At 34.3% G+C, this 27,844-nt stretch overlaps 1 protein-coding gene across 2 annotated transcripts in view; it reads left to right on the top strand.

Annotated features, from left to right (window-relative positions):
* The window catches only part of LOC137925170 (uncharacterized), a 612,469-nt gene that overhangs the window by 227,852 nt on the left and 356,773 nt on the right, over positions 1-27,844 (top strand). The window contains exons 1-2 of one of the 2 annotated variants that reach the window (XM_068768557.1): positions 281-391; positions 2,839-3,128. In XM_068768557.1, coding sequence (XP_068624658.1) covers positions 2,918-3,128 — 211 coding nt within the window. In that variant the 5' untranslated portion in view covers positions 281-391; positions 2,839-2,917. Of the gene's footprint in view, positions 1-280; positions 392-2,838; positions 3,129-27,844 lie in introns of those variants that run through there. The other variant, XM_068768558.1, reaches the window with a different exon arrangement.

The following is a 27,844-nucleotide window of genomic DNA, read 5'->3' as shown; positions in this document are numbered from 1 at the left end:
AGAGGCGCAGGTAGAAAAGTGAATACAAAAGACTGCGTTCCGTTTCTGTGTAGCTTGCAAAGTATCGGTGCGACGCATGAACCGTACATAGGCTTTACGCAATTATAGAAATAAAGCTTATAATCGTCCATCAAACTATTTGACAGCGTAATGCGGTATGTGGGATCGTTCCCGAGTCCAAGTTCCTTTGCGCTCACTGACGGTCAAATTTTTATAGCTATGACGAAGCGTGTTGCATTTACTGCTTTTAGGTTAGTTTCGGTTCAATTCGCGGGACGGAATGGTGTTTCTCGTTTGATTTTTAATTATAATTAAACTAACGAAGTGGTTTCGAAGTGTTGACTTTATGTATGTGTGTGCTTGTTATTTTGTTGGATTAAAAACTTTAAACGTAAGTAATGTTTTGAAGACTGTTATTGTCAATATATCAAATTCAGACTTTACTACTATTTTTTAACTAAAGTTATTATTCAATCTAGTTTTAATATATATCTTCTAGTTTATTATACTTTTATAAACGACTATTTGCGTTATTTTATTATAGCAAAGTGTCTTGAAAAAGTTATCGTGAAACTTTATTTTATGATTTACAAATAGTGACATGACATTGTTTATTTCCGTCCGTTTAACTTTTAAAGCTTCCTTTTCTGAACATTCATATCGTTCTATTTATGATATACACAGGAAATCAACGTACTTCTTATGTAGTATTGAATTACTTATTCTTGTTGTGACAATACGTTAAAAAAGCTTTTTAGGACATTTCTCATAAACGCGTGAACATAATATTGGCTTACATCATGGTGTCTTATATTAATGTGGAATTAAAAAGATATAAGAGGCGGTATAGACGTAATATCAACTATTTGGAATCAACAAAACTACTTATTGCAATTGTTTTCTTTAATATTTATAAACATAAGAAATAAACATAACAGTAAATACTTACACGCACATTTGAACATATATTATTTTAACATTATAAATAGTAAGTTACTACCGTCGCGTAATACTAATCGGATAAACCTGACAAAAATTCAAAGTTACCCTTTTTAGATACAATTTAATATTTTTAGGTATATATTACAATATGAATCATGTTAATTAGTCAATAAACCAAGTTCAAAACATTCCGGTCAACTGAAAACTATTAGCACTATTACCAGACTAATTTTGTAACATAATTTTAAATTCAGTTTTAAACCCAAGAAAAGGAAGGTCTGAGATATCTTGTGGTTCTTTATTATATACACATTCATGAAGGGTTTAAACACGAAATTTAAGCATTAAAAGTCATTATATCTTGTATTGATCTGTCTGTCAATATTTATTACGTACTAATTTAAATTTTGGCGCGTAATAATATAAATGATATATATATATATATATATATATATATATATATATATATATATATATATATAAACATGTATGTAATATACTCATATGTATAAATATGCCAGGCAGTAGGAAACCAATTCAGTTACAATTTATAGTAATATAATAAAACCACTACGTTAGGGATCGAAGAGATACCCTGGTAAATAGGAATAGCTTTTTTTTGATGCGACTACCACTGCTATCCATATGGCATTTTTAGATTTCGCGGGTTCGTATCTACAGGGCGCAGAGGTCACGTTGCCTAAGACCTCTTTTAAGGTCTAATAAATTCAGGCATTACCTCGCGGAAGTCCATCCTAACTAAGAAAGGAACTAATATATAGCTACTTCCGCTATGCAGCAGTAGTCGTGCAATGAAATGCACCGCCTGCCAGCCCGCTGATAAATGCGCGTGCGGTAAACAATGCAAAACGCAACTACCACCGTTAATCTACTCTACATGTGTTTCACCCCTCCACAGGGTATCAAGATGTTAGACCGACCAGTGCCAAACGCTGAAAGTCTCTTACTCTTTTAAGGTAACGAAGGTCGAAAGCTTCCGGAGTAGCCTTGGTTCAGGCTGCTGTATACTACTATTTAATCGGATTACAAGATCGCCGAGCTTTAAGATCGATAGCTTGCGCAATTTCTGACTCTTAAATAGGTCAATAATGTTTACACTAAGATCTACCTACCTACGCGATACTTGTAGATGGTTATAAATAACATTTTAAAATAGATATTGTTCGTTTGTTAATATTTTTAAATTGTATTATGTGTAAAACAAATTTATTTACCTTAAATGTTTTTCATTTAATAAATTATAAATTTAATACTAAATGTTTAACAGAATTTCTTTAGGAATGTCGCCTTTTCATAACGTGGTTTTGGTGTATGCTTCCGTTGCGTCTATTCATTTCGTCAAATAGCTGAGTGCAGTCACTCTAATTTCGGTTTAATAGATATGATATCTTTCATAGAGAAATGTATGTGTACTTTCTGAGGTAATGAAAAGTATCTTTAACGATAGAGTCATGTAATATGTATAATTAATATTAATATCCGTATAGGATTATTTGCAGGGACCAATTGTGTACGTAATACCAATTTTATAAAAACTAGAATAAGAATCAACTTCCCTATATTGGCGTTATTTTGAATCTACGAGAGTTCCAAACGGACACTGATCTTAAACATGCCCACAACAAACTTAGTCGGGGTAATAGAGCAATTCATTCCCAAGTTTTATTATCTTGTAAATTTTGTTTTGATTATAATAAGATTTTACAATTTTTTTTAATAAACAAAAAATATTACAAATACAATTTTTCAGCAGTTCTTTCCAACCATCACCCACCATTTATTGGATATTTTATCAGTTATTTCCATGCATCACCTACTATGTATTGCATATTTTATTCGTGTTCCACTTTGTAATATATAAAATTCTCTTTACAGATGTGTCATTCGTCGCAATGGCTTACTAAGATGTAGAAGCCGGTGGTCAGTGAAGTATCGTCGCGAATCAAGAACGAACATGCGGACACGGTCGACGATGGGGAAACAGGATTACAGCTGGCGGAGAGTGTTCAGTGCGTCCAGTGTTGTGAAGTGTCTGGTGTTAGTGATGGTTCTTGCTCAGTGCGCTAGTTGTAAGCAGATGAGCGAGACGCTGCAGCGGGCACTGTCCGCAGTACGCGGGCCCAGCCCTGGTGCTAAGAAGTTGCTCAACATACCAGAGGACGGAGGTCAGTATCTTGTTTTAGCGGGCTGGTTTCTATCTGCTAAGCACTTTCGTAAAGTAAAGACATTGATTTAGCGTACATTTAAATATACGTAGACTTGACAAGAAGGTCGATAGTTACTTCTATCTATAAACCAATTATATTTTTTTTCTGTTATAAATCGTCTATTTGTCACATGAAAATCAGGCATGTATATCTCTCTCTATCTGCTAAGCACTTTCGGAAAGTAAAGACATTGATTTAGCGTACATTTAAATACACGTAGACTTGACAAGGAAGTCAATAGTTACTTCTATCTATAAACCAATTATAATTTGTTCTGTTATAAATCGTCTATTTGTCACGTGAAAATCTAACATGTATATCTCTTGTGTAATATTTTTTATGTCGCCGGTGTTCCACCCCAGTGAACTGGTGGTGACCCTGTAGGATGCTACTCCCGCTACACTGGAGTAGTACGTGAGCAACAGCCTCCTTTTTCAGGCATGCCCTGCACAGAAGTTTATTCGAAACACTTAAAGTTAACACATATTTGTTTAGAAGACTGACCAATTAAGTACACACCCGGCAGCTTAGACTACCAATGTTTATCGTCTCTTTAGCTTGTCGGCATTCATCATGATTGGTCCATTGTTCAATCTGTTGATCCTCAGACGTTACGATGAGGTCTAGCCTTACCGATTAGTAGAGGGATCGTGTTCATATCTGTAATGTTTATATAAGGGTGATGGGCTCGTTGTTTTTCGAAGATTTATGGTTACTACCACTGTAATACACATAACATTGTTCTGGATATTTTAAAATTCGACTCGACCACGTCATTATCTTCATTCTTTCGTCCTTATTTAGTGCATATTTTGCCTGTATTATTGTCTTTACTTATTACGACTACGTATATGGTGTCATTTTATTTTTTGTTTTGATTATGCATTCAATTAGGATAATGTTTGCAGCAGAAGTTACCGGTGCGGAGGTCACTATATCAATGAATGTTCGTTCGATAATTAAAACCAACAAGCCGCGCAATTGAACTTAAAGGAAATGTTTATGCTCCGACAATCCAATTAAGTCTCGGGGCGATTTAATTAAAGGTTATGACTTGAATAATAACGCACTTACAACTCAGACTTAATATATCAAAGTTATTCCTCTTCACGATACCACTTCCAAGTTGAAGGGAACTCGTAAACCATCCTGATTTACGCGTCTCCGCCAACACTGCCTAAAAGCTCCGCGTTTAATTACTTAAAAAGTTTTGACTTGTGTCATTATTAAGCATTCTGGGATCTGAGCGAAAGTTGCGCGTAGGGCTGTCACTAGAAAGTTATCGCTTCATAGTTTTCTTACCTACAATGTACTTCATGCTAACAAATTATAATATATAAAGTTCTCTTACATATACAACGTCAACGAACGCGTTTTGTGTGCAGTCATTGGAGCAGTTTTAAAATTAAAATTTAATTTATTTAAAATTATACATTTACAAATTAAACACTGAATTTGTACTCACCCAAAAATTTTTCAAATGTACCAGCATTTGAAAAACTTTCGGGTTGATATAGAAAATTATGTTATAATGCTGGTCTGTTGATATTGATACCCTTTTAAAATATTGATTAACTTGTAAATATTTAAACAATATCCATTTAATTCTGTTCAGTGTTTAATTATAAAACCATACGTATTAAATATTTCTAACCTAATTAGTTGCGTTTATTGTCTATAATGAAGCTATTTTAATGGTTTCCTATTATAATTCCTGTACCAAATTTGATTTTGAAATAAAGTTATTAAATTTAATTTAATATTATTTTTTTTTATTTAATTTTAATTTAAACAATAAGAACAAAATATAAAATTTGGTAATGTTCTTTCATCGAGTTAAAATAGCTCTTTTAGGTATAAAACCAGGCATTCACATGTTAACTAACTAGTTAGGTAACAAATTTTAATATTTACTCTAAGGTTTACGACACGCGAATTGAGAAAGAAACAGTTAGCATTTTTATACTAAAAGGCGAAAACATTTAATAGAAAATCGAACGTTGACAACCCTATCGTTGACTATATCATGACCTTCTCTAGCAAGGTCGGTACCAATTAAAAAAAAGTTTTCGACGCCCGCCTTAGGCTTAAACTAAACTATATCCTACTATATTCTCAGACACTTTACAATTGTAGACACACTTTTAATAGAAGATATTAATTTTGGAAAATTATTTTTAACTATTTTACTCCTTTCGTAATCATTTCGCCAACTGTTGTTTCATTACCATCGTCATCATCACATCATCCTATAGATATATGCTAGCTGCAAGGCATAGGACATTCTCATAGATAGCCATGATCACCGATCTTGCGCTGTGCATTCAGCGATATCCCGTGACCTGACCTATGTTGTCGATCCTCCCAGCGGAATCCATATAGTGTCAACCGCATCTGCCCTAACAGCCTTCGGCACTTAACACGTGACATGTAGCCTGCCATGAGTGGCGATTATGGTACATTCCCATCATGTAACAAAAATTGTGATAAGACACGAATGTTGATAAAAATTATAACTTTAGATTCCAAAATACGTTAAGCGCCTATTAAATTAATTAACCACAGAAATTATGTTAAATTTCAAGTAAAAAAAAAAAATCACGAACATCTCCACTCTTGCAATTAGTAGTTATTTGAACGTTTAATTAAACATACTTCACGAAATATCTCGTGCACGATTTAACTTAGGATTTAATCAACGGTTTGTAGTGCTTTAACTTTTTAAAATTTTACCACTCGACTGCCAATTAATAGAAGGTTAAACTTGTCAGAAATCAGTACGACTTTAAACATCTTTTGGAGTGTTTTAATTTGGAAATAAAAAAATATTACTTTGAAACTCATTTTAACTATGTTAAAAATACGCATACACATAATAGACTAAATTTTTAGTATATATGTCATCATCGACATTATCATATAAACCGTACGACGTAATATGCTAAACATAGCCTTCACAGTATTGGGCATCTTCCCATGAGCTTAAAACATCTGTCCTTCCCTTAAGTCATTCTCCCTGTGGACCTATCTACCTGTGTAATATAATATCGAACTTTAAAATCTCTTAACTCATCCGGTTTACACTCTCTGCAAAATTACAGGCCTCTTCCAACTTGCGACAATGACCTCACAAGCCCATATCTAAAATTTGTATCTTGTATTTTATGTTATCGAAGAGTGAAAGCCAAGGCAGGAGTCCTTTTATAGGGGACCATGAATCTAGTCACTCTATGGAGCGTCCACGAAAGCGATCTAAGATTCCGTGTGCGACGTAGTGCTACACTCACCGGCGACTCAATCCAATCCGCTTGCAACTCCGATATCAATTCAGCTAAAACGTCTCCTGAGAAAAGAATCTCACTTTTCTCCGTAAACCGAATAGATATCAATTATTTAATACAATACGTCAGGTGACGCGTCTGACGTAGATTTTTTTAAGGTTATTAGCTACGTATTCAGATCCGCGAGCAATGCAGCAAGTTTCAAGAAGTTGTAAAAGCCAGAACGGCTTACGCGTCCAGCACCAATCGAATTTAGTCTGGATCTGATATTGTGAAATAGTACTATGTGTAGACCCAAACCTAGGGTCCCCCGGAAGCGCACCTGCTTCGCTACTTTAAAAGATGTCTTAGACTACGCTCACTTTGCGCTCTGTCACCTCAAACTTGCGGAAACTGCAAATTCCATTTGTACACCTTTGACCGTCCAGTCCAAAAAAAGAGTATCCGAGTCTGTAGTGTCCGATCGGCTATTAAAATATAACCGCAGCGAACGTACATTTTTGATTATGCTATGCAACAATTCTTAATATTTCAGTATTATAAAATGTCTTTATTTTAAATCTTTAATTATGAAATAGGTTAAAATTTCTAACTACGATTCCTCTGACTATTTAGTAAGAGCGTGCACTTGAAAACGAAAGTACTAAGCCCGGGGCCCCGCCAGACAGGCTAAACCCCTCTCATGTATGTCTAAACACGTCGTTAGACATGCTTCAGTCATTAAAACAACTCTAAATAGTTTTTAGACCCGGCCCGGACCGTGTTTACGTGTTAAGCATTGTTTCGGCGCATCGCTAAGAGCGCTCGGGCTAAGCTGCGTATATAAGTACTTTCCATCTACTCGACAGGTGCAGTGCATCTAACAGAAAGAGTAATTCGTTCTTTGTTTAGTCTTTTGTTATTTAAACGAATAGTATTTTTGTATCGTTTTAACTCGTGAAAAGAAAAATATTCCATCGACTTAAAAAAATAATTATCAAAATATCAACAGGTTTTGGTGCCTTCTTTTAAGTACAGCAATACTTATGTGCTATGAGATGCTACCTCCTATTGTTTATCTATAAAACAGCTTATGATCTATGAGAAAATAAAAGAATTAACTGAACGGGAGTATGTATGTACACGAGAGCGTGATCGCCTTTTTTATTTCTTTTTTTATACGTCACAAAATCTGTCATTTTTATATGTGTTTCCTTAGTTTACATACATAGTTTTCCGTTCATTCTTCATCTCATTCCTTATATTGCTATGCTACTTAGGTATATATTATTATATAATTTTAAAAGAATGGGTGTAAGAATTTGAAGATCACTTACGTCTATTATTTTACGTTAATTTACTATTACTTTTCCATATATAGCAATATATCGTTAAAAGAAAGAAAAGTTATTCTTATTCTCGCGTTTGTGTGCCGTGGGTGCGTGCGTCACACACATTCTAACTCTTTTGCACATAAGCAAAAGAGTTAGAATGTGTGTGAGTATGAAGGCGTATGCGTGCGCAAGAGTAAGTGTATGGGAGTGTGTGTGTTCGTGTGCTCGCGTACCTAAAATTATATTTTCCGTTAATTGAAACAATGGTAACCTAATAACATTAAGAAGTTGAAGGTCATGTAAGATAATATTTATTTATTTATTTACTTTATTGGAGATAGACAGTAACAAATGGCAGTAAGAAAGTACAAACTTAGAAGCTTAGAAATATAAAATTAGTTACAGTTGTTACCTTATAGCTAAAGAGATATAGCTAGCGAGATAATAAATAACTTCTTTAATTTCATCGTACTCTCTTGAGACATTAGACGCCCATTGCAAGGCCTGCCCCAAGGATCACTCCATTGCCGGTCTAGCGCTGCCTGCTTCCAACGACTTCTAGTCTCCTTAACCATATTGTTGGTCCTATTGGATGGTCTACCCACGCGGCATCTACCGGCTCGTGGTCGCCACTCTAGATCCTTTCGGCCCATTTCTTTACTTTCACATAATACCTTTATGATAGAGCGTATATTAATAGTTGTCTTCAATGTATTTTACAAGTCACCTAGAGTGCTATACACGCGATACGTGATAGTACTAGTATCGTGTATTTATTTGATACAAAAATCGTAACTCTATGTTAGATTAAATAATACACTTTTAAATTTTACTTCAATTATGAACCTTTGAAGTTTTTAACAATTAGAAAAAGAGTCAAGGTCACTAAATTACCGAACGGAGGGTAAACTTGAAAAAAAAAAACAATTTTACTTTTTACGACTAACTACTTGCCGCGTGTAAACATGGCTTTACGATGAACGAGGTATAAAACAAGAACGTAAGACAAGCTATGCGAAGAAGTTAAAAGGAGAATCGGTGGACATTGTTTCCTCATAGAAACGATGCCTACGGTTGATTACTTAACTGGCTTTGCATCTAGCGAGTAGTTTATCGGCAGTGTAACTCCCGTCTAAACATTTGTGCCGACATTCGTAGTCGCTCACAACACCGACGGTCGGAGAACGCGTCTATTTACTGCCGTTGCCCCCTTTGAAGTCGCCGAAAACACAGCCACGAGTGACGATTGCTGTGTTTTGATGTTTCAAATGTGAAAATATACTCTCCGTTTGTCTGGTTGTTTTGATGGCTAATGCTATTCCTGTATGCCACTATGATTGATTATTCTGTAAACATACTTCTTTCGGTTCAACTCATTGCGGTTTGATATTACAGCCATATATGTGTATACTTTATAGTTACAACACAAGCTCTGGCCGAAACATGATAATATACGCTATTTATTTTAAAAAAAGAATGTCATTTACCTTTTTTTTAATAATAAAATCATTACTCTAGAGAAACCCATATAAAAAAGATAAAAGTCAACATAGTATAATTAAACACCTATATACGATAGGTTATTGGTGTAAAAGTTTTAAAGGCACGAATATATAACTTATATGTTGTCAATTAATGTGGTATACCATACACCTTATCCAAAAATAAATGGTTTCATACATAAATGACGTAATGATAATACATTGAGAAAAAGTGTTTTCAAAATTTGGGTGAGTGTATATAAAAAATTATTACTGTTTACTATATCCCCGTAGACTTTTCTGCCAGGAGTGATTGCCACAACGCATCCCAATAGAAAAAATAAATTAATGTAGCATATTTCAGAGTGATCACTTTGTGTAAAAAGATTGGAAAAATGTGTAATTATTTTTCTGAAAAAACGAGTTATGTTTTAACTTTTTTTAAAGCTTTTACGCCTATTTCCGATCACCCTGTTATATCTAATGTCTCTCAAAATATTATAGCTATATAATAAAATAGTGTAAATATACAGACTCATATTTTCGTTTACGATTGCTGAAAAGTTTAGCCGTGACAAAGTACTGATGCGAAAAAAGAAATAACGAGTAGCGAGGGAGAATTTTACTTTTCAGGAAGTAACTTATAATTACCGAAAACTCATAAAAGTGCGGAAGAAGCTTTCTATAATTGACTCACAGTTACGAAGAAATTTTCTTCTTTAGGTAACTTTGTTACGTCGGTCGCGGAACGAAGGTTTTTGAGATCGAGTTAGATCGGTAACAATGCTTTCTATTATTATTCGACTTAATGTTATTTATTCTTTAAAATTAAATAAACTATAAATCTACCGACACTGTTATTTTTTTCATTCTTTACCTGTTTTATTATCTTTTTTAAACCGATAGTCGCCTACTGCAAGACATAGGCCTCCCATAGAGATATCTAATTCAGGCGTTACTTCGTGGAAGTCCGTCCTAAGTAAGAAAGGGACTAATATATAACTACTTCCGCTATGCAGCAGTAGTCGTGCAACGAAGTGCACCGCCCGCCAGCCCGCTGATAAATGCGCGTGCGGCAAACAATGCCGGCTCGGTGCAGACTCGGTGTTTGGCACTGGTCGGTGTAACATTACTCCTGAGGATCCCAACCCCCCCCCCCACCCCGAATGAGCCTTTAAGATTAGATTGACGAGCAAAGATCGTATTTCGCAAGGTTAAAAACTGTTTGCTTATATGTAAAGCTTGGTGGATAATGCCTATTTTCTACTTTTATAGCAAAGAATATTTATATTAGCATGACATAGTACATGAACTAGACATATACTTTTGTATTATTTAATATACAATTTAAGTGAAGATACGTAAATCCCTCTGCCAATAGGTCGTGACTTTATTTTGAACGTAACTATCTGCTGACTCTAACTCCGAGAGGGAGTGTATAAGAGAACTTTGGACAGGAGATTGAGAAGAAATCAAGTCAGACTTATGAGGACAAAGTAGTAAAATATTGAAGAATATCGTAAAATTTACTCCTGGTTTACACCAGGAAATTACAAGTATGGGCTTGAGCAGGAAAGTCTTGGTTTACTAACTTCTTCGTCATTTGACATCGGATCAACAAGCAGATACACTGTCGTATTTCCGGTGGTTATATAGGTAATCAGAAGATTAAACTATAATATATTGATTGTTATTTAGAGCAATAATGTTGAAGGTTCTCATTAGTGGAAGCAAAAAATGCTATTAATCCAAGAATAGCTCACACGTATTTATTAAAAATCCATAAAGCAAACAATAGAGTTTAAGGTATATCGCTTTCAATCGCAGTACGATATTGTAGGTACAAAGTAATGTAGCATTGTAGCCGAGCCTCCATCTTTACAATTAGCAATCAAAGTCATAACGCTCCAAGTACTGTAACAAGTAATAAACGCCACTTTACGTCCTATCCAGACCCTTTCGTGCTCAGCTCGTAACGGCCGAAAGTAAGGGTCCTCGGAGAATAAAGGTGTGGTTTCAATAAATGTATTTCTTGTGAAATAATTGCTTTTGCAATAAGCGTTGGATGTTTCTTCTTTGAAGATTTATGTCAATATTTATTGTGTTTCTCTTTTTTTGTTTAGTGAATCACTTAGTGAGATATTTTCTTTAATACTGAAAAAAAATTGTACACCGCTCTTATTGGATTATCTATAGCAATGATGATCTGAAGCAGTGCTTCTCAACCTTTTTTGTACATTTTATCCATCACCTTAGCTTTTCTAAAATTCTTAAGCCCTGCCTTATGACACACACATAATTTTTATATTGAACCAAAATGGCTAAACTCGTATTGAGTCAATTTTCGAATTGTCCCCCTAACAATTAAAACGCCCTGTGGGACTTGGGCCCCACTTTGGGATACACGAATATAAAGCGAATGTTCAATGTATTTTAAGGTTCATTGACATAGGCTTTTCTTATAGATTTCCAATCCGGTTGTAAGAGCTTTGCATCCAGCGTGTTCTAACGATAATTACAAGGACAGACCATACATACGAGTACATCTACTAAGACTTGCGATCGTGCGTTATGGATTCGATTTTCAGGATATAATTTTAAATAATTCACACTTTGTGCATTAATTATATAGGATTGCATCTGCTCACAAACAAGTTTACAAATGATGGGCAGCAGCGTTCTCTTCGTATATGGTACGCTAAACCACTGCGATCGCCAACCTGTCTGCCAAGCGTGGCAATTATAGTATATCTCATATTGACATATTTAGAAGGAGATTTATCCCTTGCAGTGGGCGTCTATGGTCTGAAATGACGGACCACAAGGTTTAGAGGCTCGAAATTCAGGTACGAACGAATTTTTACAGAATCCCACGTACAAGGAAGGTAGAGCGGGCGTTCATTAAAAAAATCATATTTTAATTGGATAGCTTTTATGGGTATAAAACCAAGCCAGAATATTTTTTACATTTTTGGTAAAAAAAAATTACGAAGACATTCAAAGGCAGTGCGAGCAACCGAGCGAGGACAGCTAGTTTAAAATCAATTTTTAAAGATCATTTCACATAATTTCTATATTTTCGCTACAAATTTCAGATATAAATAACCCAATATAAACGAGGGTTTGTTAATTCATTTCAGAACATTTAATGCGTTTATTACACTGTTTAACGGAACCCCAAAGTATAATTAAGATCGTATTCCAAGTGTTTATTACTATTGTGTTATAGCAGAGCAGTAAATCCGACTCGCAGGATTAATAAACTCATTGCTTCAAATGCAACTTGAAGCTGCAATAAACGTTAAAAAGATTGCTAAAGTACTATTTAAAATCGACGTAGAAAGTTTGATGTACTGCAGTGTTTTAATAAACCACATTAATACGTCATTTTCATTTGAAATCGCTTTTTAATTTCATTTATTTAACTTTTTTAATATCATGAAAATGTTTTTTTTTAATGGAATCAGGCGTTACTTCGCGGAAGTCCATCCTAAGTAAGAAAAGGACCAATATTTAGCCACTTCCGCACATGCAGTGGTAGTCGTGCAATGAAATGCAGCCCGCTGCCAAACACAGAGTCTCTAAAGACTCTGTGTTTGGCAGCGGGCTGGCGGGCGGTGCATTTCATTGCACGACTAATATTGGTTCTTTTCTTAATCATGAAAATCATAATATAATACCTAATAAATGTAAGTATAGTAATGCAGTGAAGTAAGGCCCTTGGGGTCGAAAGGTTTTCGACCTGACCTGGTAGACGCGGTGTGGGTAAACCCCCCACTGGGCAGACTGACGACATAGTTAAGATAGCGAGACGTCGCTGAATGTGGGCAGCCCAAGAACCATCTTCGTGGCGATCTTTGGGTAATGCCTATGCCTTGCAATCGACGTATATCGGCTATGATGATGACAGTGAATGCTGTGAAATGGCTGTGAGCAGATCACATGTTAAAAGAATAAGCAACAGAAGCAAAAGAATCCGTTTCTCTATAAAATGCGATATATCTGCAATTACATAAATCTAACAAGGCAATTACTAAATAACAATTAATCATAAATAATCAAAATTATAATGTAGTAGAACATTGCAAAATAATTGCCATAGTCTAGCGAATTAGCACATTTAAGTGGCAGTAGATAGGCTATATAGCACAATACATGGCCGCTGGTGCCTTAAACTTCCGGAGAAGAGACCATAGACCGGCAATAACAATGAAGGTCGTCCGCCTACAGAGTTGACTGACCTTGTAAATTCATTGAAGACATAAGATTTAAGCCGGTACTAAGTAGACGTATTGGAAATATTCAAACAGGCGGTGTATGGTAAAAGGGCAATGACGTTGAAGTAGAGATAAGTAAGAAATAGATAAATAAAATAAATAGAATTGGTAGAAATTCACTACTAAAATTAAAGAAAAGTACACTAGCAATCTGCTTAGGTTATTATAGCACTTCAAACATTGAACATTAAATGTTGAACATTTTTAAAATATTAAAGACTTAATATAACTTGAGAAGATAAACTAAAGAAAAAAGCCCGCTCTGGTCTGAAGCAGTGCAAGCCTCAAAAGAATATTAAATCCTGCAAAATTATAAGCTTTAAAAGCTCATTCTACGATGCAATAAGATTTTCGCGTTCAAACATTTTCGTTACTCCGAGGGCCGTGTGAAGAGGGTCTATATCTAGTGATATTTCTGCAAAAAATAACTGGAATGGATGGCGTTTGGGGCGACTAGTTACGCTTCAGCGACTTTCTGTGTAGGCTCGCGCGAGACCCACTGTCGCGGAAAATGATGAAAACTTTTTTAAAAATTTTACGAATATCTCTACGAGTGATATGTCCTTAACGCTTCGGCGGCCTCATTGGAAAAGTGAGTTCTGTTTGAATGTTACTTAAAAATTAAATAAAAATCATACCCAACGTCACGGTTCACTGAACGCGAATAATATTGCTCTACCGTTTTAACACTTTTGTGATTTTTATTAATATTTAAAAATTTCCTTGCATATTTTCGTACTTGATCGAGCATATTATTTCACTGTCCATGTTTCATTAGCTATTCGGATCCTGTAGCGTAACTGATTAAGTTACTATGCATACTACATTATTTAGCATTCGAAATTACCTGTGATAATTACATTTCTATAAAGTTGAATTGACATTATGAAATCACTCTTTGACACCAGAAAGACTAAAACTTTGTATACACTACACGCACTAAATGCAGGTAAAAATCTGCACTGTAAAGGATTGTGATGAATAATTTATCAATAAAGAAGTTTGTTGAAAATATTTTCAAAATTTTTAATTATTTTGACAGTCATATGACGTTTAACTACACAAATGTAGTTAAAAGATAGAAAACCACGTCATTTGATTAAAAAGTGACACATTGACCTCTCTATATTTTGTATTACAAGTATTGAATCGATCTCTATTATTACCAATCTATCTATTTCGGTATATTTAAATTTGCACATATCAAAATTCTACGCTAATTTCTTTACTATTTTTTTCAACAGTTGACATTTTATTATTATTAATATTATTGTAACCTTGTTTGAAATTAGGATAGTGTTATGCGGGATTCCAACTAAAACTCCAACGTGGTCGCCTTCTGCGCTTTAAAAGGAACCATCTCCATTAGAAACTTATTTTATTTTTCCTGCATTTCCTCCAGTTGTCCTATTTTTGAAGGTCCGTTCTGGGGTATGCATCCTTAATGCTACCTCCTAAACCCTCATGGTGATGATTCGTGACTTCTTCAACCCATCTCCCGTCTTAACGTCCCTTCTCCCGTGGATCGAAAGGCACCGTTTTGGTAGGGGAACACACTGGAGAGCCGTCAAGAGGCGCGATCCTACTCGTCGGCTTCTTTCTGTACTATAACGATCTCACAGAAGGAAGCCACGGCCCTCTACACCGTTGATTCGCCCAGAATCACCGACACGACTGCAGGCGAGAAAAGGTTTTGTCCAATTTCATCAACCAGGATCCGCTCCCCCGACTGACACGTCGAACATTCCTCGAGCGTGTGCGAGTATTATAATTTAGGCTTAATGGACATTATTCTGTAAAGCTCGGGGACTAAGCTTTGCGTATATCTCAAAACTTATAAATTGTTTTTATTATTATTATCTAGGTTATTTTCTATTATTTGGTATTATAATAGTATTTATAGTGTCTTTTATTATCTCTGTGAGTAAATTTGTTTTTATAATAATTTTTTTGTCTATTTCATAACTCCAGTATCGCAATAAATTTAAAAAAAAATCACTCTAGGTAGAGCCCGTCTTTTAGAGTGAATAACGTGAATAGAAAATTTTAGATCTGTGTACAGCATTAGACAATACTAAAAGAAGATTGAGTAATGATAAAGATCATGATTCAGATTATTAAATCCAATGTAGACAGAGTAATTTGATAAAAAATTAAGTATGTAAAGTATTATATTTACAACATGTCTTACAAATTTCTAGAAGTCATCTAGAAGTAAACCACCGTCATTAACTACTATGCTATACAGGGCTTATATGTGTAAATTCTTTAAAAGGGTGAATGTAAAACTAAATTAATGTACGATAGTATACCAAAAACTAATGGTTTCGTATTCATACTATAGTTAGACAATGCTTTTAATTTTTTTTAATTATTACTATAAGAAGTTATTGGCCTGTTGCATTCTATTATAAAATATAAATAAATTCAACATATTTCAAATTTCACTTAAAGATCATTGGTTACAGATGCAAAAGTTACACCTATATGTAATCAACCTGTATAGCTAACCATTTCTTATTTTTTCCAAAAGTAATTAGTAAAAAACTCTATGAAGTTATGAATACGATGAACGTGTAAGACAATTGTATGTGTTATATAAGGGACAACAAAAAATAATATTGCGTCGAATAATCACGCTCTTGCGTAAATGGTGTCGTTAAGAGCGTTATTAATAAAGTTGTCAGCCATCCTTAAAGACAGTGTGTCACATGGCTCAGGATACCTACGGCCGTCACGTGTAATTTGATCACATTCCTTCGGTAAAGAGCCCTTTGCTACGCCGAAACTGTCCCTTGTACCATCACTACAATCTCGAAGGTTTAAGTATATCGTGCCTTTATAAAGCTGGAGAAAATTTACGGTTATTTCGTAAGACACTTGATTGAAATTTATTGGCAATATTCTATACTGATCTCTATGTATGGATACTGTAAGATCGTATCAATTGTAACGATAATTCCGCTCGTCTCTATTTAAAAAAAAATTATGTCACAAAATATGCGGTGATATTGAAAAGAGTACTAAATAGCTTTGACCTTCTAATGGTAAGCTGATGAACCTTAGCTCAAGCCGTTAAATTATTTATTAAACCGATATGGAGGCCGATAAGCTAACAAGTAATACATTTTTTCGCCCGCTGTCTTTATAAGCGTTTAATTTTTGCTGTATTTCTAGTTTTAGACTTGCAGCTGAGAGAAGAGAGATCCGTATTAAATTGCGGCAATCCCTCTCCAAACTCTCTGCGCTCAGTAAACGCGTAAGAAATATATTGTAAACAAAACACCCTGGCGATACAAATTGGAACTAATAAAAAAAAAAACTAGATGTTGTCAGGCACGTTATAAGAAACATTGACGTCATATTGCTATGCTGTTTTATTTATCGCACAGGAAGTTGAGACGAGCAACATGTCCTGATGGTTACCAATACTACTCGCCTATGACATTGTAGTAGTGTTTAAAGTTTCGAAATATACATTGAATAATATACTGACCAGCATTTGCGCTATTAAATTATATATGACAATTTCTATATATAGCTCAGTAATTAAGAAGATAGCAAAAAACCTAGCTAGACACATTTATTTATATGGCCCTATTACAAAAGAAATACCTTCAAGTTTTGAAACCATAAGAGAAAAAATTGTTGCTTTTGAAAATGATGGACCTTTTCATTACAAACTTAGCAACCTAGCTTTGTGCGAAGCAGGGTTATACCGCAACATATATTTAATAACATAATTTAAAAATTGAATATGTAAAAGGTTTCGAAGATAAATAATAAAATATGTAAAAGTTTCCAGCTCATACAGATTCGGTCTTAGCACCCAAACCTCTGTTACCGTCGCTCAATTTCGATGAAGCTGCACAAAGTCAAAATAGGCAGCAGCATAATATTACACATATCATATAGTACGATTAGGTCTGTCAATATATACAAAAGGTTTCAACTATAGGTCTTTATAGTATAACTTCAAAAACAAGTTAATTATAAATACTCAATTGAACAAATTAGGATTATAGTTTATAGCAAACATTTGATTTGCATTCAAAACTCCTTATTTAAATAATTAATAAAACCAAAATAGCGGTATATCACTGTTAATGATATTATTGAATAAAAAATTCCAATTAAAATATGAAATATAAAAATTAGTTTTTATATCATGAAATTAAGAAAGTGGATTTTAATAAACACCGTTCAAATTTACTCCCCTACAGTCGTTATCAGCAGCAATTGACCCCTGACACTACAACTCGGATAGAGCCCGCCCCTAAAGTTATGTTAAAAGCCACTTCAGGCTTCAACGCGCGGTCTGTTTTATTGACTTTCCGATCGGGAGCGCTTAGTTTTATATCTCCGCCCCATTATGATATCAGGAGCCATGCTGAGATTATTAAATAATACTTTTGGTGACGAAACTAAATTTACTTTCACTGTTATTTTGTTATTACTATTTTAACGTATTTCAAACGGGAAAGAATGGAATTTTAAAGACAGTTCTGCATATTCCTATAGTCAATACTTATACTTTAAGTGAGTAAAAATCATGCACATCAAAAAAACTATGAGGAATCCCAACCATTAATGCTAGTGATCTCCAGAAGGAAAATTATTAATGTTATTACTTTTTTAAACCTACCTGTATAATCACTCTGAAGCGAAGAAAAAACGTAAAATTCATTTATTCAACATTGGAAATTTTAACAGAACTCTTATTGAGCATCAACTGATTTTTTTTTAATCTATTTTATTTTTGAACATGCATCACTATATGTTACATTTTTTTCCCTATTAGTATGCGACAGGCCACATTGCTTTTAATATGTATTATAATAAATTTTTAAACCGCTTCTTTCATATTCTATATTAATATCTTTATATTATTTAATTTCTCTGCAACCATAGATTTTTGTACAGAGTGTACGATACAATGATTAACAAAAAATTGGCAACACGTTTACCCTTTTACAACAATTTTTAATCACCTTGTATAAATGTATTATTCTAGTTTATTCTAATACCAGATGCTTCGACAGATTTTGTGGTATAAAAAAGAAATTATGAAATTAATAAATCAAAACTATTTAATAATTACTGCTCTATTTATTGATTTAATAATCCTTATTGTGAACAACGATTAATTTTCTTTTCTATCCTTTATAGGCAAAGCATTTACATCTTCCTCTCCTGATATAAAGCGATAACGAGGTCTACGATGGTACATGCTTGCCTAGAAACCTATTCATTTTTGTCTTGAACACTCCTTAGTTATAGATGGCTGAAAACAATGAGGCCGGTAGGTTGTTTCACTCCATGGCTGTTAGCACTACAAAAGTAGTAGTAAAACACTTAATGCGGGTGGAAGGGATTTCTACCGTGAACGGATGTCCTGAATCCGTGCGTCTTGTTGTTTATGCTCCTCAAAATGAAGTCTACAGAATACCGATAGACTGATAACTACTGGCCGATTGCCACGCAGTCCTATCGCGTGCTCCGCAAAGTCGGGGTGATCGCGGTATTACGCGGTAGACCAGACCGTGGCCCACCTAGGAAAAATAGAATAAGTAAAGTGTAGTAATGTATTAATAAACCACAACTCATAGAAAACAGTGATGTAAAAATAGAAAATGTAACCTAAGAGTAATAAGATGATGGAAGGAAGGCGATGAAAGCATGAAGGAATGAAAGAACAAAATGAAAGATATTGTGATGGAAATAAGGTAAGAATAACAGAAATTGAGAAGTATGACAGTGAGTGAAGAATAAAGATAAAAAATCTGAAAAACTTATTTGTAAACAAAGACCCTAATCTATATGAATAGCGGGGGCCATAAAAAAAAACTACTGGCCCATGCTCCAAGCTTTGCTTGGCTGTTACCAAAGTATCGTAACTAATCAGCCTCTTGGCTCATCTCTTTATGTAGTCCAAACCTTCGAGTTGGTACTTCGCCGATTTTTTTTCTATCTCATGTTTCGAATGATTATGCTAATAATGTATTAATATTTTAATTGTAATCTGTGATATAATTTTTTTATTACATTCTAATACGTCTTGTTTTGGTTTTGATTGTTATCAAATTTTTGACAGCAAGGGACAAGTGTCTTAATTTGATTTGTGGTGGATGGTGTTTTTATTTGAATATTTAACTTTTTGGTGCTTTAAAGAACATAAATGAAATTGGCTCTTAGTTACACATTACGCTACTCGATTTTGATGTAGATGTAATGATACCACATATGGTGGCGTTACAATAGCATGTTGAAAATGAATCATTCCTGTTTTTTGTGTCCACGTCAATGTTATTTATTATAATCGTGTTTACGATATAAAACATTCCACTTTTATTTTACAATTAATATTGTATTCACACTGCGGTAAAAAGGTTTTTCGATAGCACACATTTTGCACAAGGGTTTTGAAATAACGAGCTTTTGATTCGGCCGTCGAACGCACTAACATAGTACGGCTCGTTCTACACTAGTGTAATATTTTTGAACGTGCACAAAAACTTTTGCAATCAACTAACTCTGTCGCTGTGTTTGTGGAATAACAAACCGCGTGCGACCGTTCTTTGACGATAAGCGTGATATAGATGGACGAGCAAATATTTCAGTGTACACTACGCTTTTTAGCGGTGATTTGAAATGTATAGAAGTGAAAGGATGGCGTGCGAAATTGAGATGTGACAACTTATTTATACATCGAAAATAATCGTGAACAGTAGTCTAATGGATAAGGACTTTCCAAAGGTCGATGTGCAATATTTATCGCCGGGTACTGTATATAAACTATGTGCAGGGTATATAATACGTCATATGATTTTTTGATCAACTGTAAAATGTGATTGAATTTTCATCAACACTATATATATAAACATAATATATTTGTTGACGTGTTAACATTATCATCTAAGGTTTCAGGGATATTGTAACTATGTAGATGAGGACATTCCTGTATCACGGCCAAGCTATCGGGGGAGTCTCAGATTTAATATAAATGTAAATTTAATCTCGTCAATAAGGAGTTTTTCATAAAGTCTTACCTCATTGGCTCAGGCGCTCGGGTAGATTTTGGATTCATACATTAAAAAATACTTGGCGGCTGCCTTCAGCGATAACATAGCCCCGGTTATATATAAGATTTTCTTACTTTAATACATTTCTACAATAACATAACCTGGTATTTGGATACTTAAGGAATTTTTTATTCAAATTTCTGATCACGCGATGACACGTTTTTTTTTTTTGATAAACGACGATATTATATATATATATATATACATATATATAGGATTGGCGATCGCTATATGGTATGAAGGTACACAGAGAACGCTGCAACCTATCCTCTGGTAACTTATTTTAAGCTGTGGCAATACCACAAAATTAATGCACAAAGTGTGAGTTATATAAGAGTACAATCTGAGAATCGAACCCGCAACCTACGATCGAGAGTCTCAGTCCTGTACCATACGGCTACCACTGCTAAATGTAAAATATTAATATTTAGTTAATAGCTTATACATAAAGTTGCGTAGGTGTGACACTCCTAAGCTGGCGCATGTTACATATAGGGCTTAAAAATGCTGATCTAAAGTAAAGTCCCGATTCTAGACCTCTGTAGTAACACTTGGCAGTCTTGCCCTTGAACAAGACCAGACATTGGAATGCCTATGTCTAGAGGGCGACTATGGGCTGACATTAAATCATTTGTTTTACTCAAATAATTTACGCGGCTTGTGCTCTGAGAACACTAGTGGTCGGTATTGTGTCGCTCTTTGCTGTTCTATTCGTGAAGAAATAAAAACTGAGTTATAGTTACGCGAAACTCACATATTTATCGGCGCCTGCGTACCGGTTGAACTATCGGGACTGTGTGGAAATGGTGAAGTCATTTTTATCAAAAGATATCCTCTTGCTGTGTTGGATCCGCAAAGTGTGCTGTGTAGATAGCGTACCATCACTGGATTGTTCTCCAATTCAAGCTACTTTGGACAAACGCAATAGCTGGAGGTAGGATTCCGTTGTTTCAGTGGATCCTTTACTGCTGCAACCCATTCCATACTATTTCGTTGGTTGCCCCCATATGTGACGGGATCGAATGCCCCGATAGCATACATGTTTTTTTACAATTTATATTATTTCTATGGTAGAGACTTATTGGACGACCTGCTATTTAGACGACGATGATACTAATAAAAATAACAGGTAAACATGTCATGAGCTGAGTTTTAAAAATAGAATCCAATACAGAGCGATTACCAAATAATCTATTTACATATTTAAAATTAAATAACATAAAAAGTTGATGATTTTATTTATCAATTAATTTTCAAAAACAATTTTAGGTACAGGCACATGAAAATCACAACCCATTTGCCATTATTGATTATTAATATCTACATATTGAAATACCATTTTGTAATACAGCTATTAGCAGCTGATTCTAATAACGCATCTGCGGCAAAGTTGAATTAATTTCACATAGTTAACCAATATTTAATATCAATTTATATTTTCCGAGAATCATTCAGTGTTTTAAAAATCATATTAATGTTTCAAGCTACGATTTAAAATTATGTTATTCTGATATTATATTTGTAATATACATTACGTATGTGATGTTTTTTTACTTTTGTACTATTTATACATGATTTGATTAACTTTTATTAGATTTACTGTTAGTTATATTTTTTATTATTATTTTTGTATACTATAAAGTGTAAATATATAAAATAAATGTATGTAGAAACACAACTACGGCGCAGTCATAAATAAACAATTGTCGATAACTCTCCAATACCTCGAAAATCAATGTTCAAATAAATCGACTATTTGCATTCGATATAGTCATAAAATCGATAACATCTTAAACTGGGTTAACTTTACCTACGAACTACGAAGGTATACGTTTTAATATGAGAGCATTCGTCACCGCGGTCCGAGCGGGTGACGCATCGGCTATCGACCATTTGTACAAACATCGTCACGACGATAAACACTCATATGCTAATATTTACGTTTGTCTGTCGGTCGGTCGGCGCAAACAGTCGCGAGCTTGACTGTTTGATTAGACGAGGGTTTTTATCACGCGCTTATGTAAGCTCTCGGCCGGTACTTCTCGTTCCGATTGAAGACTTATTCAACGATATTTATACTTCTTTTGCTTGTATATGTTTTCCTAGAAACATATAAACAAACATAAATATTATTAATTTAAATACAATGTTTTATGGTATAAAGAAATAGATATAAATAATCTTAAAATCGAGATAACGTTGATTAGGTATATATATCGTATCATATTAGCCTTGTGACACTTACTACTGGACAGAAGCTTCTTCTATAGATTTTCAATAAGACTGGAAGGAAGCGTTACAGGAAGTATTACATGGTTCTTATGCCTTATTTCTTACAGTCTTTTTCTTTCCGTACCACTTCGCATATATGGGTGACTTCTTAAAAGCCTTCACCTGATCGCAAATCCGAGCAGATTCTGTATGTAGAGCCATATACAATACCTTTGACATCAAGACTATTACCTCGTTTACCATTTAGTCGTTTCTATATTTTAAAATTTGAAAGTGGACGTTAGTAGAAAGCTATTGCTTCATATTATGCTTCTGAAGAATGGAGTCTTCAGGGCAATGCATAGTCCTAGATGTAAGCAACATTCTTCTCCAATACATTTTTAAGTCATTAATGCGCTTGATAAGTATTAATTAACTAGGTGAATCTACGACGAAGTTGAGTTCCTGGGCAGCACAGAACATGCCATCGTTGTGGTCTTACCATCTATTCATCTGAAAAGAAAAAAAAATGTTTTCGTTCTCTATTTTACTGAACACCTTTCTGCGTTTAAAACAATATTGAAAAGACTAGGATATTACATTCCTAAACTGTGTTAGCGGTATTGACGGCTACCCGCGTGCTTGCATTAGTGTAGAATCGTTTATCGCCGTCGCAAATCAAAGCTTTATTGGCAATAGCCTGTAATGTTCCCGTTAATGCAATCCGTTATGCACATATGCAGTCTTTATAACCAATTTTTATATCGGAATAATAAAAGATAACAATTGCTGTTTCCTCGACATTATAGTCGTTTTATGCTTTGATTGGATCAAATTTACGGTTTTCAAGATCAAGCCCAAGGACATTTCTGGAGACCTTGTGACCAGTCACACTACGAAATTTCCGCCTCAGTGACCTTGGTAGATTATGAAAGATCTTACTGCTTTTTCTGGTGTAGTAAAATAAATAGTGTATCAGCTCGAATTTGAAATAAGGAGGTCCGCGGAGTAATCAAGTTAACCAAATTAGTTCAAAGAAATGCTCATCTGAAGTGCAGTGGGCAGGGAACATTGCGAAAAAGGTTCTCGAAAGGCGATAGTCACGATATGAATAGGTCCTCCACTAAGTGGATCGACGACATAGTTGAGTCACGCAAAGCTACTGGATGCCGGCAGCGCAGGAGCGGTTATCGTGCGATCTTTGGGAGAACAATTTAAATCATTCAGTTATCAAAAGTTTAGGTAAAACAAACCATCGCGATTGTGGAAAGAATAACTCCGTCAGTATAAAGCTGGTCGCTAGTAATAAGTCTCCCATTGTCTAACTATTCGTTATATACAAAGATATAACTGTCATAATAATAGTAATATTTGTAAAAATGTTACTCTAATGGGTTTAACAAATAATAACACGTATACCATTTGCAACTTCTTTTCGATTAAATAATTTGATATTCTTTCTTTTACATGTTGTAAAATATATACATGGTCTTATCACATGAGACAATTTCTTACAGACAACCTTAGTATAGAAGCAGTAGAAGTATAAATATGGTGAGAAGTATAAGTATACGTGTATAGCATATATACTTATAATAAATACGATGTAATAAATTTTATACATACAAAAATAAAACCATCAAACTGTCTTGGATCGCACTTGCCTCAGAAAGAATAAATAAACAGAAGAAAAAAACTAAATGAATTAACGGATAAATGATCAAAATTCTAGTAAATATTTCTTAACAATTTTCTTCAAAATAGGTAGTGACATAACACGTCGTATATTCAGCGGTAAATCATTCCACAATCGAACGGCCTGTGTCGTGAAATATTTGGTCATAAACGAAGAAGAATGCGCCGGCATTTTTAATTTCAGGTTCTCTGTTGATCTTAAAAAACATGTGTATCGTAAAGAAATTGAAATTTGAGATAACTGATTCGAAAAATAATACGGGCAATGATGTTATTTCTTTCCTTTACCAATATGTGCCGTCGCTTGTAGTTAAAATCCGCTGTTCGATTATTAAAATAATTTATGCACAATATGGACGAGAGCCGGCTCCGTCAGCCCACAGGGAAAATAATTCGATTTTGGAATGGAAATACATATTGAATCGATGGCCAAAGGGTTGACTGAGCGATTGCTTTATGAAATAATAGAATATTCTCTATTTTATTAACGGTTTTACATTATAATGGCACAGTCTGGATAAATTTAAAAGTTCTCCGTACCCACGCCGTTATATTGCAGACGATCTGAATGATCGAAATGATATAAGAACGTGCGTAAATCAAACTAAAACGTCCCCTATGGACACATGAGATTGCAAAGGCCGATTGCAAGAGATATGAGACGTAACGGTAGAAGTCTGGATAAATGGCTTTTTTTTTTCTTCTTTTTTGACACCAGGAATACGTTTTTAAGACTTTAGCCACAAGTTTTTGTAATAGGGACAGCTACCAGCATGACATCTGAGTTCGTCAACTGTGGACTAGACAATCGTCTCATACAGTAAAGCCAAATCATACCAGATCGAATAGAAAGGAAAAAAAATTAAAAGGAAAATGTTTACAACAATTGCACCGAGTGCAGGGTACTCTGTGTAATACATATATTTAATAATTAACCCATTTCAGAATGAACTGATTTTCTTTATTTCATAATTTAATAATAAAAAGATTATTATTTGTTAGTTTTAATTAATCACTTTTTTATGAAGATGAAATAGGGTACGAATATATGAAATTTAGATTTACATATTATAATGCAATGCATAATAACAGGTATTCCGGGTCCAATACCCGTAAAACATGTCCTAATATATTCTAAATTTAAAATCAGCCAAGCGTTAATTTCATTACATTGTCAAATATAATGATTTATAATGGCTTTTTATTAATATAGAATGAAGTTAATTTTAAATATTTAACCACCAGAATGGATAATAGTTAAAAACATTGATTTACTGTTTATACTCCTTATATATACAGATTGATTCCTTGTAGGTATAAAGAGATGAATGTGTATCTCACTTGTTGCGTAAAAGCTATAAAGTTTTTACACTTATTTCTAATCATCCTATACTGTTCTCTCTGAAATACGTTACATTGTTTTTTATTTTTTGTATTGGAATGCGTCTGGCCAATATCTATACAAATCTACAGCAACAGATAATAAACAATAAATAATTTTAATTAGTAATAATTGTGATAACTTTATTTGTTGTTTATGAAACCATTAAATTTTATAATAAATAAGCTTGCAAATCACCCTGTATGTTTAACTTACTAGTATACGGTAAAGCATATTTTATTCCATTACATATTATTTTCGAACTGGTGCTCTTTTTCTCACATAAAGAATCATACGCCATCTTCGAGCTCTATTTTTCTTATCTAGGTTATATATTATTACATACACTAAAATAGACAACATAAAAGAATACCTTATAACGCATCTGGACGATCGCACCTCGTTTCTAACAATCTCATCTGCTAAGTTATCTTTGTCACAATATTGAACCAGCTGTACGAATTGGCGTCTATAAAGAATTATATCAGCATGTACATAGAAAGATGTCGGCCTGTCTGTCTGGCCGTTACAATAGGCTCTCGAGGGAGGGCCCTCCGTAAAGTCACTTCCAGGTGGGAGACATCTGAATATTTAAACGACCCTCGTGTTGTATTTAGGCAATGGTGCAAATTATTTTTTTTTAATCGCTTTTATAATATATCAACTGTTTGTTTAAACAATTTCTCAAACAATATATTAGTATATACTGCAAGTGGTTTTGCAAGTTCCAGCATCATCGTCGTCAAGCCGGTTGATAGACGCTCACTGCAAGGCATAGGACTTACACAGCCTGCGTCAAACGAAAAGTCAGCGGTTCCTCTAGTGTTCTTCTAGTGGAAGTTCTACCCACGCTGCGCTTATCGGCTTTTGGTCACTTTTCAGCCGCAAAGGCAGTCGGTTGAATTATCTATATCAGAACTTGAGAGTTCTCATATCGATAATTTTATCTTTAATTAATTTAGTTTTTAAAGTAACTAATTTTCATACAAATATCGGATGCAATTCTCCTGCCTGACTGCTTGTCCGGGATATTTTTCATGATTATTTGCCACTCATAACAAAACACTTTACTATTAGATAGTTCTCATTATATTGTATATTGTGCTTTTATTATTCTGTAATTATCTTCAAGTTTTATGTTATGTTTTGCTTGCTTGTTTTAAATAAGTTAACTTTTTTGTTGTACCTAATTTTAATAATGTTGTGCACACCTGTCTTTTATATGTAAACTAAAGACCGCTACCGATTTTCGTATGTATATCTTTCCGTAATTGATGTACCTTAATAATGGAATAAAAAATGTACTAAAATTTTGGAAACAATGTTAAAAAGTCATTAGTTTTCGATGTTTTGTTCCAGTAATTATATAGTCATCAATAATGTTGTGACTTGCACCACACCCTAATAACGCTTTATTGTGCCACACGTGAGGGTGTAAAGGATGGTTGACGTCGTGTTAAAGATTAATCTTACGTGGAAATTGTTTTTCGTAAATCGTTATTTGTTTTTTGGAGCTTGAGATATGATGAGTTTATTAGGCACGAATAAATAATGCTCTCAGCCGCTTTGCCGGCGTAATGTACACGCTTGGGGCTAAATTCAAATCTGATTTACATTTCGTTTTAGCTGGAAAAACTCCAACTCCACCGTTTTAATTACCTACGAGAATATTTTTGTTTTTCTAGAATATTTTTTTTGCAGTGGTAGACCACCAGTGACGTTATACTTACACAGTTGCGATCGTTGGTCACGGGTTCGAATCCCCGAACACAGTGTTACATATATATATATATATAATTCACACTGCATTAATTATATAAGGATTGCCACTGCTCGCCATTTAGTTTGTATAGGATGGGCAGTAGCATCCTTTGCGTACCATAATACCACATACTTTTTTTTTGGTTTCCGGGGGGGGAATCTTCCGGACGTTCAAGATACCACGCCTCTGGG

The sequence above is a fragment of the Battus philenor genome, unplaced genomic scaffold, assembly GCF_028537555.1.
Source record: "Battus philenor isolate CCGP_79_NKW_IND1 unplaced genomic scaffold, ilBatPhil1.0.hap1 SCAF_26, whole genome shotgun sequence".
NCBI classification, from domain to species: Eukaryota; Metazoa; Arthropoda; class Insecta; order Lepidoptera; family Papilionidae; genus Battus; species Battus philenor.
This window is presented reverse-complemented; position numbering and strand designations above follow the sequence as displayed.